The following is an 18,366-nucleotide window of genomic DNA, read 5'->3' as shown; positions in this document are numbered from 1 at the left end:
CTTCACACTTACACACAAGATACCACCTAAATCTATACCTCCCACTACTCATCACTAAATCCACAGACTACTCTCATATCCCACCGCACTAGAGACAATACACATGTCAGGAAGACCCCAGTGCCCTGCTACAGACACAAGCAACACAAATATGTATTGAAATGATGCAGACTGGAAAGTCAAGGTATATATATACCTCCTTCCTTTGATAACACACATGGGGGAACGGGACTCGGATCCAGATCTCCACATATCGCTATCATAGCTCTTCCAAGCTGCTTCAACTGCTCCTCTATCATTCAATACAGCTACAGCTAACAAACTGAATGCAGCTGGAGTTCCCCAGGGCTATTGCCAGCTCCAGGGGTGGCAGAGTTAAGGTTGTACAGTTATTTAACTTAACTCTGTATTTCCTGGTTTTCAAAGGTTTGAGTTTTGTGAACTTGACATTCTGGAATGGTCTGGGCTACCCCCAGGCAACCTTAACTCTGTGGGTTTCCTGGCTCCCCGCTCTTCCATTTAAGCCATATTGCAGAGTAAAAGGAATCTTTTTACCCTTATGTTAGCCATATAACCATAGGTCTAATTCAATGAAAGCACAGGCATCTTTAATTGCTTTAGGAAAACCTTTTACTTCACTTAAACACTTCTCAGCCAGGAGTTACTAAGGAGCCAGATCTCAGTTTTAGGTGTTTTTAGGACATTCACTAAACAATCTTTGTTCACTGGCAGTAGTCACTCCATTGAGCTATTTAGAGGACCCAACCCACCTCTACCCAAGTTTAATATCAAAATCTTTCTTGGACAGTGAACAGAATCAAGTTCTGCTTTGCATTTCCAAATAGTTTCACTCAAATCTGTAGAAAAATATTAACATGTCTATTCAACAACCCACTCCCAGCCTCTCCATTAATCCCTATTATTAAGATCTAACTTGCTTTGCTTATAGGATATCTTGAAGGAAAATAAGATCTGCTTCCATTTGATAAAAAACATTCCCTGACTGTTCTGAGAGTTCGATTCAACAGCAAAAAGGTTGAATAACTGAGTCCAGATCTACCAAAACGCATGCTTAACATGCCAAACTTATCACAGTCAAAATGAGAGAAAGGAGGCTTTCCATCTTCATCTAGTTACCATGTCAAGCAACAAAGTCAGTTAATGAAGGGACAAAGGGCCACTTCAAATTAAGAGAATTAGAATGTTACAGATTTGGCTCCGACTGGTAGATCAGCACCTGGCACTCAGATTATTACAAGGCGAAATCCATTAGCTCTAGCGTCTGAGAAATTTGATGCTTAAGATTAAAATAGTCACTAGTTTTAGCTATTTTCTGAAGAACATTAAAACTTCATTTAGAACAAGAAATATGTTAATCATGCAGCTTTGGTTCTTACCATTGTTACAACCTAAGGAAATGTAATAATTAATCACAGTACTTTAGAATAGATAGAAAGTCTACAAAAAAAACAAAGACAAACCTTTCCACTTTGGTTGTAAGGTCATTCACAGGCTGTGGCTCAGTCACTCTCTCATCTGAAGAATTATTTGATTCCTGAAACTGATTTGCCTGGACTGAATTTGCTCTATCTTCAAGTGTTTTAGGAAGTTGTACAGAGGAGGAAAAAAGGCATATTTGTAATTTGTTACTACTTTTGCTAACGATTGCCCTCTTAAAAAACATACTGGGCTGTGGTGTAGAACCACTGTTCACAAAGTACTAATTCCTCTGAAAATAGTGCTTTGCTAATAAGGTCAATAACCTAAGGAGGAACAGATATTTAGAACTGAGTTTAATTTTAAGAACACTGTAGTTAAATAATTTATTAATTACTGTCTTACAAGAGAGCTTAATTTTCTACTCACTACAACAATGTGAGATGACAGGATTTGTGGCTTTTTCAGTGGACTTTCTGCAAGATGTGCTCTGAGAAAATACTGTCATCCCAACAAGGCCACAAATGTTTTACCATCATTCATGTTAATTTTAAGAAGATGACAATCATACTGTTAGGATTTGAAGAGCAAACTGGTATATGTTGTTGTTAATTACCGTCAGAAGTGCTTATTATCTCAAGTTGTGTTTCACAAAGATCAACTGTTCTGGACTGAGCATTTTCAGAAGTGGTCTTAGCCTGGAAGGAGGGACTCTGAGCAGACAACTCACTCCCATTCTCTAATGCTTCATTTTTTACTGCATGCATCTTAGAAAGAAAAAAAGCAGTGACAGACAAGACTACAAACTTTTGATTGTGCTCTCAGGCTTGAAGCTTAAGCCTTATGAACCATTTTTTCTTTGGTGGGTGAAGACAAAATAAATATTCAATAAGTTATCAAATATATTGTGTTCCAACTGTATTGCAGCTTTTTTCTTAGCCTGTCTGCACTGAAAACTTGTGAACACTATATTAAGAAACTTATGCTTCTACCAGGTTTATCTCACCGTTCCCATACATGTTATTGGCCAAAGTTTAGAAAATGTTCATTAGGTGTATCTGGCGCTTACACTCCCTCTCTAAAATCCCTTGCAAAACTCACATGAGTTAGTGAACAGGAGCAGCAACTCTGGTCACTTACAAACTGGCTTTTAAAACCCGCATTTTCCCTGAGTTAGTCCCGTCCCCCTCGTCCAGGGCTCTAAAGGGATTAGGGATCAAAAGATGGTAGGCTAGAGCCTTGTTAGGAAGCTCTCAACCTTACCTAGCAGCCTGCTAGGCTCAGCACACAGCCCCCCTAACAGTCCACACTATAAACATCAATCAAGCAGGCACACACCAAGGAAGCAAGCATGCACAATAGGAAGTTAAAGTCCACAAACTCACACCAAAGTCATGTAGTTGCTCCTCCTTCACCTGGATAACTCCCTTGCAAAACTCCCATTTGCTACTCCTGTTGCTACCTCTGGATTTAACAGTATTTAGCTTTGATGTTGTATTTAGCTGTGATACTCTGAATACCTGTCCTAGACCTGAAGAAGAGCTGTGTGATAAGCTATAAAGCATGTCTCTTTCAACAACAGAAGCTGGTCCAATAAAAGATTACCTCACCCACCTTGTCTCTCGAATATCCTGTGACCAACACAGCTATAACACTGCAAACATATATGTAGATAGTTTTGTTTTGTTTGAGTCAACACTACAGACCATGTTATCGTCACATTATTAAACCATGTCTAAGCCCTGCTAGAAGAATAGCTCTGAAAGGAGCAATGATTAAGAATTGTTTAGTACACCTATTCTTTTTGTGTCAGTATAGTGTAGCTACTCTTAACTTCCTGTGACAATTGGTTTACTTAACATGGACAAACAGTTTTCAAAATTAGTTCAGCTTTGCATAATTGGACAGGGAAGTAACTTTGCTGCCGGTGAGAGCATACTGATTCAGTAGTGCTTGCTTCCTCTGGTCACACACTTGGGCCCAATGATGTTTGCTGTCTTGAAGAGGTGAAGGCCACAAGCTCTTGTGACAATATTTCATTCTAGTGAAAAAGCTGGTGTGTAAGCATTTATTACCTGTTTGACGTTGTGGATTCTGGTAATAAGCTCCTCTGCAGAGACACTGCCAGCAATTACTTCCAAGGGGATTCCATTGTCTCCTATAAAGAAGCTGGATGGAATACACACTACAGGATCTGCACAGTAATAGTAAAGGCCAATAAATGGATGTAGTTAAAGCAGCAAGATTAAAAAAAAAACAAATGAGTAAGCTACTAGAAAAGGAAAATGCACCACATAAATTTGAAATCCACCACTTCAAAAACAGAGCAGAAAGACTAGTTTAAGTTAAAGCACTTCTCTCCAATACAAGGCTTAAAAGAAAATCATGCATGTATCTGAAATCAATACTGTTTGTGAAAGATTTCATAAACATCCCAGAGGACTGTATCATGTATAACGGTATTACAGATAATCCAATTATGCTTTAGAATAAGCATATTATGTTTTAGTGTTAAGCAGAATATGAAATAGTAGTAAGAAATCCATTAAAATCAGTGCACATCTGAGTGTCATATCAATGACACTCACATTCTGGTTGTACTTCAATCAACACTAGCTATTGAAAGAATAAAAAGGAAATATTGAAAGTGATCTTCAACATCAAAGGATGTTCTTACAAAGTATGGAATTTGCTCTCTCTTCCTCTTTGTCCCCACCACCACAGAGAATTGTAGGAATTTTAAGTAGAGGGCTATTTATTATGCTTAATGGAGTTACTCTTGATTTACATCTGCATAACTGAAAGTGGAATCCAGCCCTTGGAGTCAGACATTTTATTCCTCTTCCTCCATCCCAACTCCAATTAATAGTATAGTATCTCAATTATTTATTTTTTGTAATTCAAAAACCTCTTAATATCTAAATATTAACACCAGTACATATCACCAGTTATGGTCGTTCAAGTCTCCAATAACTGGGTTATTCCTATTATGTGGAAAATAGGATTGTCTTCAATTTAGAGGATATTACGTGATCAATTATTGAACTTGCTTTAATTACATATCTTTACCCAAATAACTGAAGAATAGTAGCTGGGCATAATGGCTTTTAACTGCATTTTAAATGTATGTATTTACATGTACTCCTACATATAATCTTCTACATATACTCCTATGCCTTATGAAACAGTTTCAACAGTGTCTCTTATTGGGAATCTTAATCCTAGGGACAGGGCCTGTAGTTGTAAAGAACAAATATCTCAAACAAAATGCAACATTTGAACTGATTTTAAAAGGATACAGATTTGTGAGAACTGTAGACATGCTTCGCTGTATAAAGCAAAAGATATGTTTAGCAGATCATCCTAATCACTTTACATCAATCATAGATTAGGAAGAGTTAGTCTCATCACATCACAACCTATAAGTGACACACACTCATTGTACATGGGACTGTTCAAAGACTCGCAAGATTATGGAAAATGAGCTTCTGCAACATTTTCTCATTAATACATTGGAAATAGTCAACATTCTTGGCTATTGCAACAGGCTGTAAAAGTCCACACTAGATTATTTTAGTGAAACTACATGGCAAAATAACACCACCATTTTGGATCACTGGTAGTACAATACGGGATTCTCTGACAACAAGCAGTATAATGAAATTTACAAAAATTCTCCTGTGAGTGCTTCAAGGTAATGGGATTCTTGTAAATTTCAATATACTGGCTGCCTATGGAATGGAGAAGATGGGCACAGCCAGGGATAGTGCTACAATTCTGAGTAACTCAGTGAGGGACGTTGGTGTTTTTTTACTGTGTGCACAGCAATGATCCCCAAGTCAACCCATTTCCTAGGTTTGTTTCTGTTGGGACATCCAGGCCTGCAAGATTTTTCAATTTTTGTGACTCATGGAAATTTCTGAACTAGCTTAAATCTTTAACTTGACAAATTCAAAAGTCCTTTTAGAAAACTCACATTTGTCTGATTTTATAACACTTCATTATTGTGGTTCTTCACTTTCAGAAAGGAGAAGGATCAACCAGACCATGATTTGGCTGTCAACTGCAATACTGCAGCAAGGATGTAACTAAAATACTTTTAAAGCTGGAGTAAATCATATGCATCATCTGCTAATTTTTTAGCCTCCAGCTGCACCAAGACTATTGAATGTACTTCAGATGTGAGGCCCTAGAGCAGTGGCTCCCAAACTTGTTCTGCCGCTTGTGCAGGGCAGGCCCCTGGCGGGCCTGGGCCGGTTTGTTTACCTGCTGCATCTGCAGGTTTGGCCGACCGTGGCTCCCAGTGGCTGCGGTTCGCTGCTCCAGGCCAATGGGAGCTGCGGGAAGCGGCGGCCAGTACGTCCCTCGGCCCGTGCAGCCTCCAGCGGCTCCCATTGGCCTGGAGCAGCGAACCACAGCCACTGGGAGCCGCAATTGGCCGAACCTGCGGACGCGGCAGGTAAACAAACCGGCCCGGCCCGCCAGGGGCTTTCCCTGCACAAGCGGCGGAACAAGTTTGGGAACCACTGCCCTAGAGCAAACAGGAGATGTCAGGGAGATGTCTTAAAAAGCTAGGTGGTATTATTATTATTATTATTATTAACCCAAACTGAAAAAGGCAGTACAACATGAAAAGTGTTAGAATGTGACCAAACCTTTTGATATCAATTTTAATAGCAACAAAATCATCTGAGGCTGCTTCAGTCACTTTCTGATCCTCCCAACTTGCAGCCATCTGTGTGGATTGTTCATCATCACCTGCAAGAGATATGCCTTCTTATCACTAACATGAAGCTAAACACATCACAAACGGCAAGTCTGGTCTGATACTGGCCTTACTAAACTTGCATGAATTTGACTTCAAAAGTGATTGAAAACTTCATAAAATACAGGGTTTTTAAAATGTATTTATTGTTTTTAAGTTATTTTGTTCTCAATTGCAAGTCGTAGTTTTCTTTGAGACTTACTCAAGAAAAGGGGGGTTAAAACAAAATGTAAATGCTTCAAGAACATCCAAGAAAGCCTAGAATTTAAAATAATAAATTAGTTAATGGGGGCAAAGACAAGCCAATTATCCCAAAGGCTGTTATTTTCTTTGAAAATGAACAGAAAACAGTTTTCTGTGATTTGAACAGTGGAACACATTTTACATGTGGTAATCAACATTCACATCAAATAGTTCTTGAACATTTTGAACTAGGAATAGTCTGTATTAATTTGCTAAAGGCTAGTAATGGTATTTGCCAGTGAATTCTAGCAGCTTGCTAAAATGTTCATGAAAACCAGTCTTCACAATTTCTTTTTTTATTTTAAAAATGTGTTTTTTGGGACAGGCCATTTAACAGTTTTTCTCTCGCTACAAAGTAGCTCTGTAAAACGCTTATGATTATTACTGTGTATTTGCTAGTATAAATGTGCCTGAAGCCTTGTGTGTGAAATTACTATAAGACCAAACAAATGAATTGTAGCTAATGTACCAAAATGTCAAGTCTTTCAACATACATATATGGCAAATAGCGTAATATAGTGAATTAGAAGAAACTTTCATTCTAAACCTCTGTTTACTATAATGTTCCAGTCCCAAAAGTTACATTTTGGAAGTTCTCATGCTTGGCAGACCATTTAACTACTTTTGGAAAATCTGGAGAAAATCCATTCAGGCATCTTTTAGTTATCAATAAATATTGTTCAAACACTTTTTTTCTGGTTTGACTTAGATTTAAAACTTTTATGCAGGCATGAACATAAACCATATATCCTACTATATTTGAAAGATTAAATTGTGAAAGTGCATGCTATTTTCCTTGTAATATGCAGTTTCAGAAAAAAGGTTTGATAGCTAATGGGAGAGCATCAGCCCCTAAATTCAACGTAATGAACTGAAGTCACTCTCTTACTCAGTGGAGCCCCATCCAGACATCAGGGTAAGCATGCCTCTCTCTTGCTATATTGTTTCAGCAGTCTCCCTATGAGTGTGTCCACATTAGGAAAACTGGTGCTTTCTTACCATACAGTTAAATCCTAGTGAACATATGGCCAGTCTGTAGTTTTGTCACATTAGCAGATTAAGGTAAACCCTAGGCTTCCCACTAGTGTTTATCTTTACTTACTAACGTGTGAAAACTACGAACTGTCTAGTTTTCACTAGGATTTTACCACATATTAGTTTCTACATAAACTAACATAGTAGAGAACGCAACTTTTTTCCTAGAAAAGACAAGGCTACACATATGATATCAAAAACGTGTTTGGAGAGGATTAAATATTAGTTAATCTTAATCAGATTTATTCACTTGTAATAAGCAGTCATCCAGAAAGAACTAATCCACAGTAATTTGTCTTATTTAGAGCTGTAGAGACTCTTAATTGTTTATAACCCACTATTTTGTTTTCATTTGTAAATAAGGATTGTTTATGTAAGTCTGGCTATTTCATAACACTGTTAGTTGGCTCTCCATTATATAAATATATTATCCAATGACCACAAGAAAACTCTCACATAGTATTCTATTAAGTAGCTATTACTATTTCCTTTTTTAATGACAGCGGGGACACCCATTCCTTTAGTCAGGCATTGCACTTCAAGCAGACCATTTGGCCTTCCTGCTTCTTGGAGGAGGGTTGTTTCAAACCAGCTGTGCTGACAAGTGCTTGCCAACCACATGGAGGAGTTCTTCCTTGCATGTTTTGTACTCCAGGAATTTGGGACCATTTGATTACCATATTATTTCTTTCTATTACTATTGGAAAGACCCCTATAATTCCATTTAATAAACTTTGAACAAAAACAAAACAAACAAACAAAAAAAAACACCTATAAAATTATTTGATCTGGGAATCCTTTGGATTGACCCATTTGTCTTTTACTCTTCTTTAACATCAGTGGTTCCCAAGATGCCATCTACAGACCACTGCTGTCTTGGTGCTGGCTGCTCCTCCTTGCTTCCAACTGCTTAGAGGCAGACAGGTACTTTACTGCATGCTTTTTTCAAAAGGATACACTATTATCCTATTAGATAGCTAAAAATACCTAAATCCTTGCTTAATATTAGCTTTTCCATGTAAGCAATTGCTGCAGTTTCCACAACGTTGTTGTGAGATCACAAATGTAAGAAGTTACCCACAGTATAATCTCTATAACATGTGACCCAAAACATGAAAAAGTTGATAACCTATATTACATAAATCATGCCTCATGTCATTTAGTTTAAAACCTATAACCATCAGTGGAGGTGAATTTCTAGAGTCAATTTTTGTTTACGTAATCCGTTCCTCTTTCAAGGTTAAAGTTCATCTAATGTTTCCTACTGTTTTGAAATACAAAAGTTAATACAATGATTAAGAAACCAAATGCATATAATGAGCCGCAGAAGATCTAAGACATTAAGTTAAAAGGGAGTTCTGAATGTTGTATGCTATTTAGTAGAATTACCAACTGGCAGAACTATCTTGGGACTCTAACTCCTCAAGCTGTCAGAGAGCTCATAGGTTTCTAAGATGGGAAAAGTATCACTTTAGTACTTCTAGCAGATGATATACAGTGTTTATATAGTCTCAATAGAGAGCACTGACCTTTTCAGCTTGTTGGGTAAATATAGTTATCTACAATGATAAAAGATGGGTGTATTTTTCCCATTATGCAATGACTGTAGAAAACTGAAACATTCCAGACAACAGACAGTGAAAGTCTTTATCTTTGTGTCTTGTACAACCCCAAACACACAGCTGGCGCTAAATAAGCTTTTCCATAATTAGCATCAGCTGTCAAAGGGCTCAGATCTTTTCATTCTCAAATCCTTTATAACCATACACAAAACACGGTACTTCAGTGGGTCTTAAGGATTAAGTGGTTAATTGGGTCCTAACACAAAATTTCTGTGTTTTTCTTCTGGTATTCAGCAGGTCTTTGCTAATGAATATGGCAAAGTCCAGTTCTAAAACACGTTGAAGATTATGTGTTTGTTGACATATAAGAAATAAGCTAAGAAATCATATGAAATACCACCTGTAACTAAAGTTGAGATTTTATGAAAATCAAGAAATTCACAGTTTACTGGACACCCTTCGATAATTGAAAGTGCTATCAGTGCATTTTAAGTTATGGAAAAATATGCAATTTAAACAGAGTACACAATTTACTAAGTCTATTTGGTGGAAGTACAGCTTCCAGTCTCAGAACGGTCAACTCCGCCCTTCCTCTTTAAGTAAACTGAACTCCATTCCAGTTGCCTCCGTTTGTGTCTTGCTCTCCCTCTACCTTTTGGATGAGAAAAGGTCCTACTGACTTTTTAAGGTTAAAAATTTCATGGCAATTTTGTATAATAAGGGTTTATTGTGATGTCCAAATTTCCCCTCCCACTACAGTTGTAAAGTGTGCGACTGAACTGTTGGCCTCCATCCCATTAATGGCACTGTACTGTGACAAAGTTCCTGCTCTACCTTGGTGGGTCTTGCACTTATTTGCGGATTTGCTCGCCTTGGAGCTTCACGGCAGCCCTCAGCTTGGCTGTTTTTCTGAATTCACAGTCCAGGTCGACGACTCCTGTGTCTGACGAGGAGTTGGGAGGTTTGGGGGGAACCCGGCCCGCTATCTACTCCAGGTTCCAGCCCAGGGCCCTGTGGAATGCAGCTGTCTAGAGTGCCTCCTGGAACAGCTGTGTGACAGCTACAACTCCCTGGGCTACTTCCCCATGGCCTCCTCCCAACACCTTCTTTATCCTCACCATAGGACCTTCCTCCTGGTGTCTGATAATGCTTGTACACCTCAGTCCTCCAACAGTCCGCGTTCTCGCTCTCAGCTCCTAGTGCCTCTTGCTCCCAGCTCCTCACACGCACACCACAAACTGAAGTGACCTCCTTTTTAAAACCCAGGTGCCCTGATTAGCCTGCCTTAATTGATTCTAGCAGCTTCTTGATCGGCTGCAGGTGTTCTAATCAGCCTGTCTTAATTGTCTCCAGAAGGTTCCTGATTGTCCTGTTACCTTACCCAGGGAAATGGGACCTACTTAGCTGGGGGCTAATATATCTGCCTTCTATTACTCTCCTCTAGCCATCTGGCCCGACCCTGTCACAGTACATATATAATTTGAAAAATGCTTTGGAATCCCTTGGAATGAAAGTTATTTGTCAGAGAGCAATTCAGTTATTTGTTATACCTTACTTCAAAACCATGTAATGAAAAAGCCATGCAGAAATGCACACATATGTTAAGCTTACTATAAGAACCTGAATTCCAAATTTCCTGAATTGTTCAATTACAATCTTAACATTGTAATCATATTTTGTTTATTTTTATTTAAAAAGTAAGTTCAGTAGGTATTTTCTAAAAGGCACCTAACATTTATTTTGATGAACAAACCTTACAACCAGCCAAATAGATTTTCTTCAGCTTTCCCCTCCCCTCCTAAAAAAAAATCACGTCCAAGGCAGGGAAAAAAAAAAGTGAAGTTTCAGTTTAAGCGGCATTGGTTCCAAAAACAACCAGCCTTTAAAAATACAGGCTTATAAATGAAAGTGCCATCTCAACCATAGACAAGTAAGTATAGTCTGGCAAGAACACTGTAAAGCCTAATGTGGACAGTACAGAATACAGAAATTTATCTGAGTGGGTTTTGCATCAAATGAACGATTTGCTTAATTTTTTATTAAGCAAATTAATTCCAGCAAAAAGTGAAACAGAAAGCTTTGTATCTCTGCAAGTTAGCTACCTATGAAATACTGGAGAATCAGCTTTTAGTATTAGTTATACTGCATCTTCTGTACAGCAGTACAGTCAGTACATCAGCTGTTATTTGAGGCCACTGATTAACCTTTTGGTTCCCCAAAGGTACATGTTCCCTAGGCTGCTTTTTTGTGTGTGCAAATCTGTATTCCAATTCCCAACTTTATTTAAAGTTTCAAACCAGTTTACATTAGGTGGAGGCATACCAGCACTCCCTGCTCTTTAAAACCAGCAGCCTCTGTCCCTTTATTTGCAACTTCGTGTGAATTCCTCAATTTACTTACATAATATGTCTTTACACTCCTGTCATATTTGAGCTATACCATTAAGCTTTATAAACTGTGAATACAAGTATTATTTAGGGTTATTATGGCAAGAAATTGGTGCTGAGCAAGGCTAAAGTTAAATGACTGAAACTCTTATATAAACTTGTTTTACGAGACCAAGATAATCACACAGTCTGAAAGATACATAATCCCAAACAACCTCTTTCCCGACCATAAAATATTTTAAAATCACTGGGAAGAATAATCCAGTCCTTTATTTTCTTTTGCCTGTTCAGTTACAATGTTGACCCTAAAATTAAGCAATTCAATTATTCTTCATTATCTTTCTCCCTTTCTCCGTCTGGATCCGTTGGATCATATTAAAGAAGTTCTGTATTAAAATCACAAATGAGTTTGATTCCCCATAGTTTAAATTCCACGGTATTACTAATTAAGAGGTCTCTTGGTCTTTGGTCTCTTGTGTTTACTGTTTCTCTCTCTCTCTGTGTGAAACTTGCAAGCTGCTAAGACAGAGTCTGTTCTCAAAACAATACTTTGTAACAACAACTACTCACACAGAGAGAGACTCAAAGCAATACTTTGTAACAACAGAAACAGCAGACAGAGACTCCCCGGCCTTTTGTTGTATCTATCTCGCTTTGTTAACAATTGTGATTAAAATAGAGTTAGAGGATGTATGTGGATGGATGCTTGGTGTGGATAATAACGGAATGATCAGCGAGGTGCCAGCCTAAGAATCCAGTGTCCATCGGCCAAAGAAGGCATCAAGTGGAAACAACCAGAGGACCCCCAGAGGGCAGACTGGAATCCACCCAACAGTCTCAAGGATGGGAAACCGAAGAACAACATGGAGCCGTCAGGAATGTGCCATCTGCTGATTGATTCAGCAACAGCATGATGAAGCAATTCCCATAGACTGGCACAGGAATAAATTCCTATAGAAATGGACTCTAGAAACTGAGAACTTTGGGGTCTGATTATGCAAACCAACTTCCAGGAGCATCAGATGTGCAGAGCCTGAGAAGGCCCTGCTCCCTCCTCGTGTCCAGGCCACCTGGCCAGTGGCTTGGCACGAGCAACTCTAAGGCTGATTCTAACTATGATGATAACCTTGCAGAACCTCTGTGTGTGTGTATGAATGAATGTGTGACACCATCCATAGGACCTAATCACATTAGCCACACCATCAGGGGCTCATTCACCTGCACATCTACCAATGTGATATATGCTATCATGTGCCAGCAATGCCCCTCTGCCATTGCCCCTCTGTACACTGGCCAAACTGGACAGTTTCTATGCAAAAGAATAAATGGACACAAACCTGACATCAGGAATCATAACATTCAAAAACCAGTAGGAGAACACTTCAACCTCTCTGGCCACTAAGTAAAAGATTTAAGGGTGGCAATTTTGCAACAGAAAAGCTTCAAAACCAGACTCCAACGAGAAACCTCTGAGCTTGAATACTATATGTTCCATTCTATGCATCCAATGAAGTGGGCTGTAGCCCACGAAAGCTTATGCTCTAATAAATTTGTTATTTATTTATTATATCTAATAAATTTGTTATTTGTTACTTGTCTTGAAGGCGCCACAAGTACTGCTGTTCTTTTTGCAGATACAGACTAACACAGCTTCTACTCTGAAACCTGAATAAATATGAAATTGAATGGAATGTTATAGCTATAACTAACTGCTTACTATGATTCTTTCTGCATTCACAATAAATGTGGCATTTTGCCTTATTCCCTTTAATAAGATCCTGCTGGTTTTTATTTTACTGGTATAACAGATCCATACAAATTATTGATGAATCTGTGGAAGTAATATGCATGTTTAAAAATGTTTTCTTGCTGATAGCACAGTTCTAGAATGGTTTCACTGACTAGCGTGGACAGATACTTTTATCAGAGAACTGTTCTAGACAAACTACAAGCCTACAGCATGGCTCTACTAACAATAGAAAAACTGTCACTTATGGGAGCAATATAAAAACCTATCACTGTAGTATCCAAGGATCTTAAACAACGTTGTTGCAAAGCCGGGCTTCAAGTGTAGTATGAACAAGATGTGGGTGTGTCCCTATGCCTGTCCATCCCCTTTGCCCATAGTGCCAGACTGAAACCGCTTCTTGGTCAACTAAGCTACAAAATAATTGTTCTGTGAATAGACGGCTTCCAGGATGGCTCAGCAGGAATGAGCAGAACTCTATCACTTGCCCACATGGAGTCAACTGCAGGATGAGGTCCCAAATATGAAAAATTTCATCCCAAAAGACAATAAATAAACAAACAGGGCTTTCAACTTGAACAAAAAATGTTACCCCACAGAATGTTTCAATTAGGTAAATGTTAAACTACAGACCTAAATTAAGTTAAGCAACCCTCACCCCAAAGTTCATTCATGCACATTTTTTACCGAATTTCACCTATTGTCTAGAATAAACAAATTAATTTCTGTTTATCTGAACTTTACTTTACCTAATCTCAACAAAGTTAGTCAATAGGTGGGATTTGGCCTAGTTATGGCCATTATTATTCACATTTGGCTCTTCACTTTAGAATTTAGAACATAAATGGGGAAAGAGACCAAAGAGCAGCAGAACTGAACTGGAAACCTAAATAAGTGGTAAGTGATATCTTGTTACCCGTGACAGGATTACATTAAAAATACAAGTTAATACATTTAATACCATCAAGAAACATCTTGAAAGGGCTGAAATGTCCATGAAGTTAAATGAAACTTCTTAGCCACTGGCAGGAAAATAAAAATCAGTCTTCATCCAAGTCACAACAGTAGGTCTCACAGGTAAACTGTCAAAAGTTGCAGAATGTGTATGTCAAGAGGTTTCCTGTTGTTTACTAATTATCTTTCCATTTGATCTTACAAAACATACTCTATGATAACTGCATCCCTAACTATAGATCCCAGGGAGGAATCACTTGCTCTGTATATAAATCTGTAAAACATTTTGGGATCTTTGCAACAAAAGAAACTTCATTAAAAAGATGTCTTGTCAATAGAACACTGAATTCCACAGATAGCTCCCTCACTGCTTAGAATATCACATCCCGCTCTATAACTTGAGGTGTATAAAATAGCTGAGCTGAGCCAATCCCACTTTTTAGCCACCACATTCATTATCCATAGCTACCTTCCAGCGGGGAATGCAGAATAAAGAACGCTATGCCAGCCAAGAGCTAAAAATTGTTACTTCCTATTTAAATTGTCTTTTGTGACTTTATTTGTGGAAGGTAGGTGAATCCCATGTTTTGATATTCTTTTTAAAAAAAGTTACTTGACATTAGTAGTAGGATTTGTTCTGGGCAGTGGCGGTTGGTTAGTTAGTTTTTGCTAATTTTTTTGTATGAGATGCTCAGAGGCCTTCAAGCCAAGTATCTAAACTGTTAGTCATCAAAATAAAAAGATCATTCATAAACAAACACAATGGAGACAAAGTAAAAAATAAAAACCTAACCACCTCCTCCCATAGGAACAGTATAAAAAGTTATAGATGTGATGTAGACTGTATGCAGAATTACATAGGGGACTAGGGTAGGGGAGAGGGACCGTGTAAAGCTTGAAGTACCTACAGGGGAAGCCTGGAAGTGAGCAGAGCATGGAGAACCACCATATACAGGGAATTCTGTAGCACTGGCACGACAGCACAGAGAGAATTGTATGTGCTGAGACTGGGGACACTGGCACTGCAAAGGAGGTTATAAAATGGGGCAATAGAGACCGCTGTATAAAGGGCCAAGCAGTTGTAAACGAGCTATTGATGGCATTGCAAAAACAGAACCAGGAGACTGCACTGGGGGGTACAGAGAGCTGCAGGCTGGTATAGTTAAATAGTACAGACAGCTGTATAGGGGCCCAGGGACTCCATGAAGCAATACAGGGGTGTAGAGTCCGCACTGTGCACTAGAGAGAATATAAGGTGACATGTATAGGAAACCTAGAAACTGCATGAGGCAGCAGAGAGGAGTATATAAAAGCAGTATAGGACACTATATGAACAGGGGGTGGTATAGGTGCCAATAGGATCAGGCTGCAGTGTAGGAGGCTAGGAGCCTGCCTGGGACAGCACAGAGCGTGGTACAGAGGACTAGAGGATCAAGTGACAGTATGGGGGCTTGGGGCTACCTAGGGCAGCATAGGAGGTGATATAGGGGACTACAGGATCAAGTGATGGTACAGAGGGCTTGGGACCTACCAGGGGCCGCAGAGAGAATAGTATAGAAGACTGCCATGTCAGGCAACAATATAGTAGGCATGAGGTCTGCCTGCGTCAGCACAGGAAGCGATATAGGGCAGTGGTTTTCAACCTTTTTTCATTTGCTGAACCCAAAAGCATTTCAAATGGAGATGTCGACTCCTTTCGAAATCTCAGACATAGTTTGTGGACACCCAGGCGTCTGCAGGCCAGAGGCTGAAAACCACTGTTCTATGGTAACGACAGCCTTTTGTGGACCCTTTAAACAGAGTCTGTAGACCCCCAGGGGTCCACGGATCACAGGTTGAGAACCACTGGTATAGTGGACTATGGAATCAGGCAATAGTATAGCGGGGACAGGGCCTGTCTAGGGCTGCATGGAGCGGCACAGGGGACTACAGGGTGAGGAGACGGTATACGGGTCTTGGGGCCTGCCTGGGGCTGCAGAGAGCGGCACAGGGGACTAGAGGGTCAGGAGACGGTATACGGGGCTTGGGGCCTGCCCGGGGCAGCACGGAGTAACCCAGGGGACTACAGGGTGAGGAGACGGTATACGGGGCTTGGGGCCTGCCTGGGGCTGCAGAGAGCGGCACAGGGGACTAGAGGGTGAGGAGACGGTATACGGGTCTTGGGGGCTGCCTGGGGCTGCATGGAGCGGCACAGGGGACTAGAGGGTCAGGAGACGGTATACGGGGCTTGGGGCCTGCCCAGGGCAGCACGGAGTAACCCAGGGGACTACAGGGTGAGGAGACGGTATACGGGGCTTGGGGGCTGCAGAGAGCGGCACAGGGGACTAGAGGGTCAGGAGACGGTATACGGGTCTTGGGGGCTGCCTGGGGCTGCACGGAGCGGCACAGGGGACTAGAGGGTCAGGAAACGGTATACGGGGCTTGGGGGCTGCCTGGGGCTGCCCGGAGCGGCACAGGGGACTAGAGGGTCAGGAGACGGTATACGGGGCTTGGGGCCTGCCCGGGGCAGCACGGAGTAACCCAGGGGACTACAGGGTGAGGAGACAGTATACGGGGCTTGGGGCCTGCCTGGGGCTGCACGGAGCGGCACAGGGGACTAAAGGGTGAGGAGACGGTATACGGGGCTTGGGGCCTGCCCGGGGCAGCACGGAGTAACCCAGGGGACTACAGGGTGAGGAGACGGTATACGGGGCTTGGGGCCTGCCCGGGGCAGCACGGAGTAACCCAGGGGACTACAGGGTGAGGAGACGGTATACGGGGCTTGGGGGCTGCCTGGGGCTGCCCGGAGCGGCACAGGGGACTAGAGGGTCAGGAGACGGTATACGGGGCTTGGGGCCTGCCTGGGGCTGCCCGGAGCGGCACAGGGGACTAGAGGGTGAGGAGACGGTATACGGGGCTTGGGGGCTGCACAGGCAGCTCTTCGGGGGCGCTATAGGGAGCTCTCCGGGACAATAGGTGCTGTCAGCACAGGGCTGCCCCAGGGACTATATCCGGCGGCCGGGGACGGCAGGGCCCCGCTCCCCCAGGCCCGCTATCGGTCGTACCTGACACGAAGACCACGAAGACCGAGCTCTGTTCCTTAGCAGCGGCGATGGCGGCCGGGATGGTGCCGCGGAACCACAGCATGGTACCCCCTAGGCCCCCGCTCCCTGGACCTGGACTCCCAGCGGCCCACCCTCCCGATGCGCATGCGCCACAAAACCTGCAGCCTCGCTCTGAAACGGTGACTAACCGCTCCCAACTACCCCAGGGCGCGTGCGCTGCCTGCTGCGCCGGGCGGTGGTAGGGTAAACGTGGCTGTGATTCCCCTCTGCACATTCCTCTAGTCTCCTCCCGGTTGCGAGTGACACATAGCGCAGCGCGGGTGAGCCCGCGGCAGATTCACCACGTTGGGGAAGGAGCCGCCCGGGCGCCGGCGAAAACTCCTGGGAACTTGGGAAGGGGAGGGAGGCGGGAGAGGCCAGCGCGGCTGGAGTGCTGCGCTCGGGGCCCAGCGCGGCGCGAGGAAAGAACGGTGGGTGGGCCAGGGCCTCGCGAGGCTTTGGGTGGGCTCCGCGCTCACAGGGAGAGGAACGGCCCTGTCCGGCCGCGCGGGGGCGACACACACACACACACAGAGCGGTGCCGGGCCTGGCCTTTCTCTGCAGCCTGCGCCCCCCCCTGCCCCCCCCCGAGGTGTTGACACTGTTCACGGGGGAGTCTGTGTAATTCAGATTCTAAGTGCCCTGCACTCGGGGAACTTCTACCGTCGGTCTGTAAAATTCTGTATACCCCAACTGCACTCTCTCTTTCGGGGGGTTTTCATCTCCCCCCCCCATTAGCAGACCTCCTAAAAATTTTCAAATAGAGGTACAGACCCCTTTGAAAATCGTAGACCGTCTGCAGCTGCCGAGGGTTAGCGAGCCACAGGTTGAAAACCATTGCGCCACACAATTAAAAATAAACTGACAGTGAGCAGGATATGCACCTTCCTTTGACCGAGAATACTTTTAGACAACTTTAGCCCCATGTTAGAGCACACATTACTATCAGCAACCTACAGCTTTTCCTATATAGCCCTCAGGTTGCCAGCACTGGTGTCATCTGACATTCAAACTCTCTTCAGAGCTACAGAAACGTTTTGTTACTGTTGCATATGATTCTGGGGTGGGGGGGGCGCCCCAAGGTTCAAGCGTGGAAGGCCGCATTAAGAGAACTGCTTTTAAAGGGAGAAATCAACTAAAATGAGTGTCTTCT

The 18,366-nt window shown here is 42.1% G+C and overlaps 1 protein-coding gene across 4 annotated transcripts in view; it reads right to left on the bottom strand.

The window, feature by feature from the left end:
- The window catches only part of UBXN4 (UBX domain protein 4), a 28,951-nt gene extending 11,612 nt beyond the window's left edge, over nt 1–17,339 (bottom strand). The window contains exons 1-7 of one of the 4 annotated variants that reach the window (XM_073305357.1): nt 17,175–17,247; nt 14,138–14,258; nt 6,093–6,195; nt 4,737–4,765; nt 3,513–3,631; nt 2,054–2,204; nt 1,482–1,590 (exon numbers count right to left, since the gene is read on the bottom strand). In XM_073305357.1, coding sequence (XP_073161458.1) covers nt 1,482–1,590; nt 2,054–2,204; nt 3,513–3,631; nt 4,737–4,765; nt 6,093–6,195; nt 14,138–14,150 — 524 coding nt within the window. In that variant the 5' untranslated portion in view covers nt 14,151–14,258; nt 17,175–17,247. Of the gene's footprint in view, nt 1–1,481; nt 1,591–2,053; nt 2,205–3,512; nt 3,632–4,736; nt 4,766–6,092; nt 6,196–14,137; nt 14,259–17,174 lie in introns of all 4 variants that reach the window. The other 3 variants (XM_073305356.1, XM_073305359.1, XM_073305358.1) reach the window with 3 other exon arrangements.
- Nucleotides 17,340–18,366: the final 1,027 nt, after the last annotated feature.

Source organism: Lepidochelys kempii, chromosome 11 (genome assembly GCF_965140265.1).
Source record: "Lepidochelys kempii isolate rLepKem1 chromosome 11, rLepKem1.hap2, whole genome shotgun sequence".
Lineage (NCBI taxonomy): Eukaryota > Metazoa > Chordata > Testudines > Cheloniidae > Lepidochelys > Lepidochelys kempii.
The sequence above is the reverse complement of the archived record's forward strand: the minus strand, read 5'-3'. Positions and strand labels throughout refer to the sequence as shown.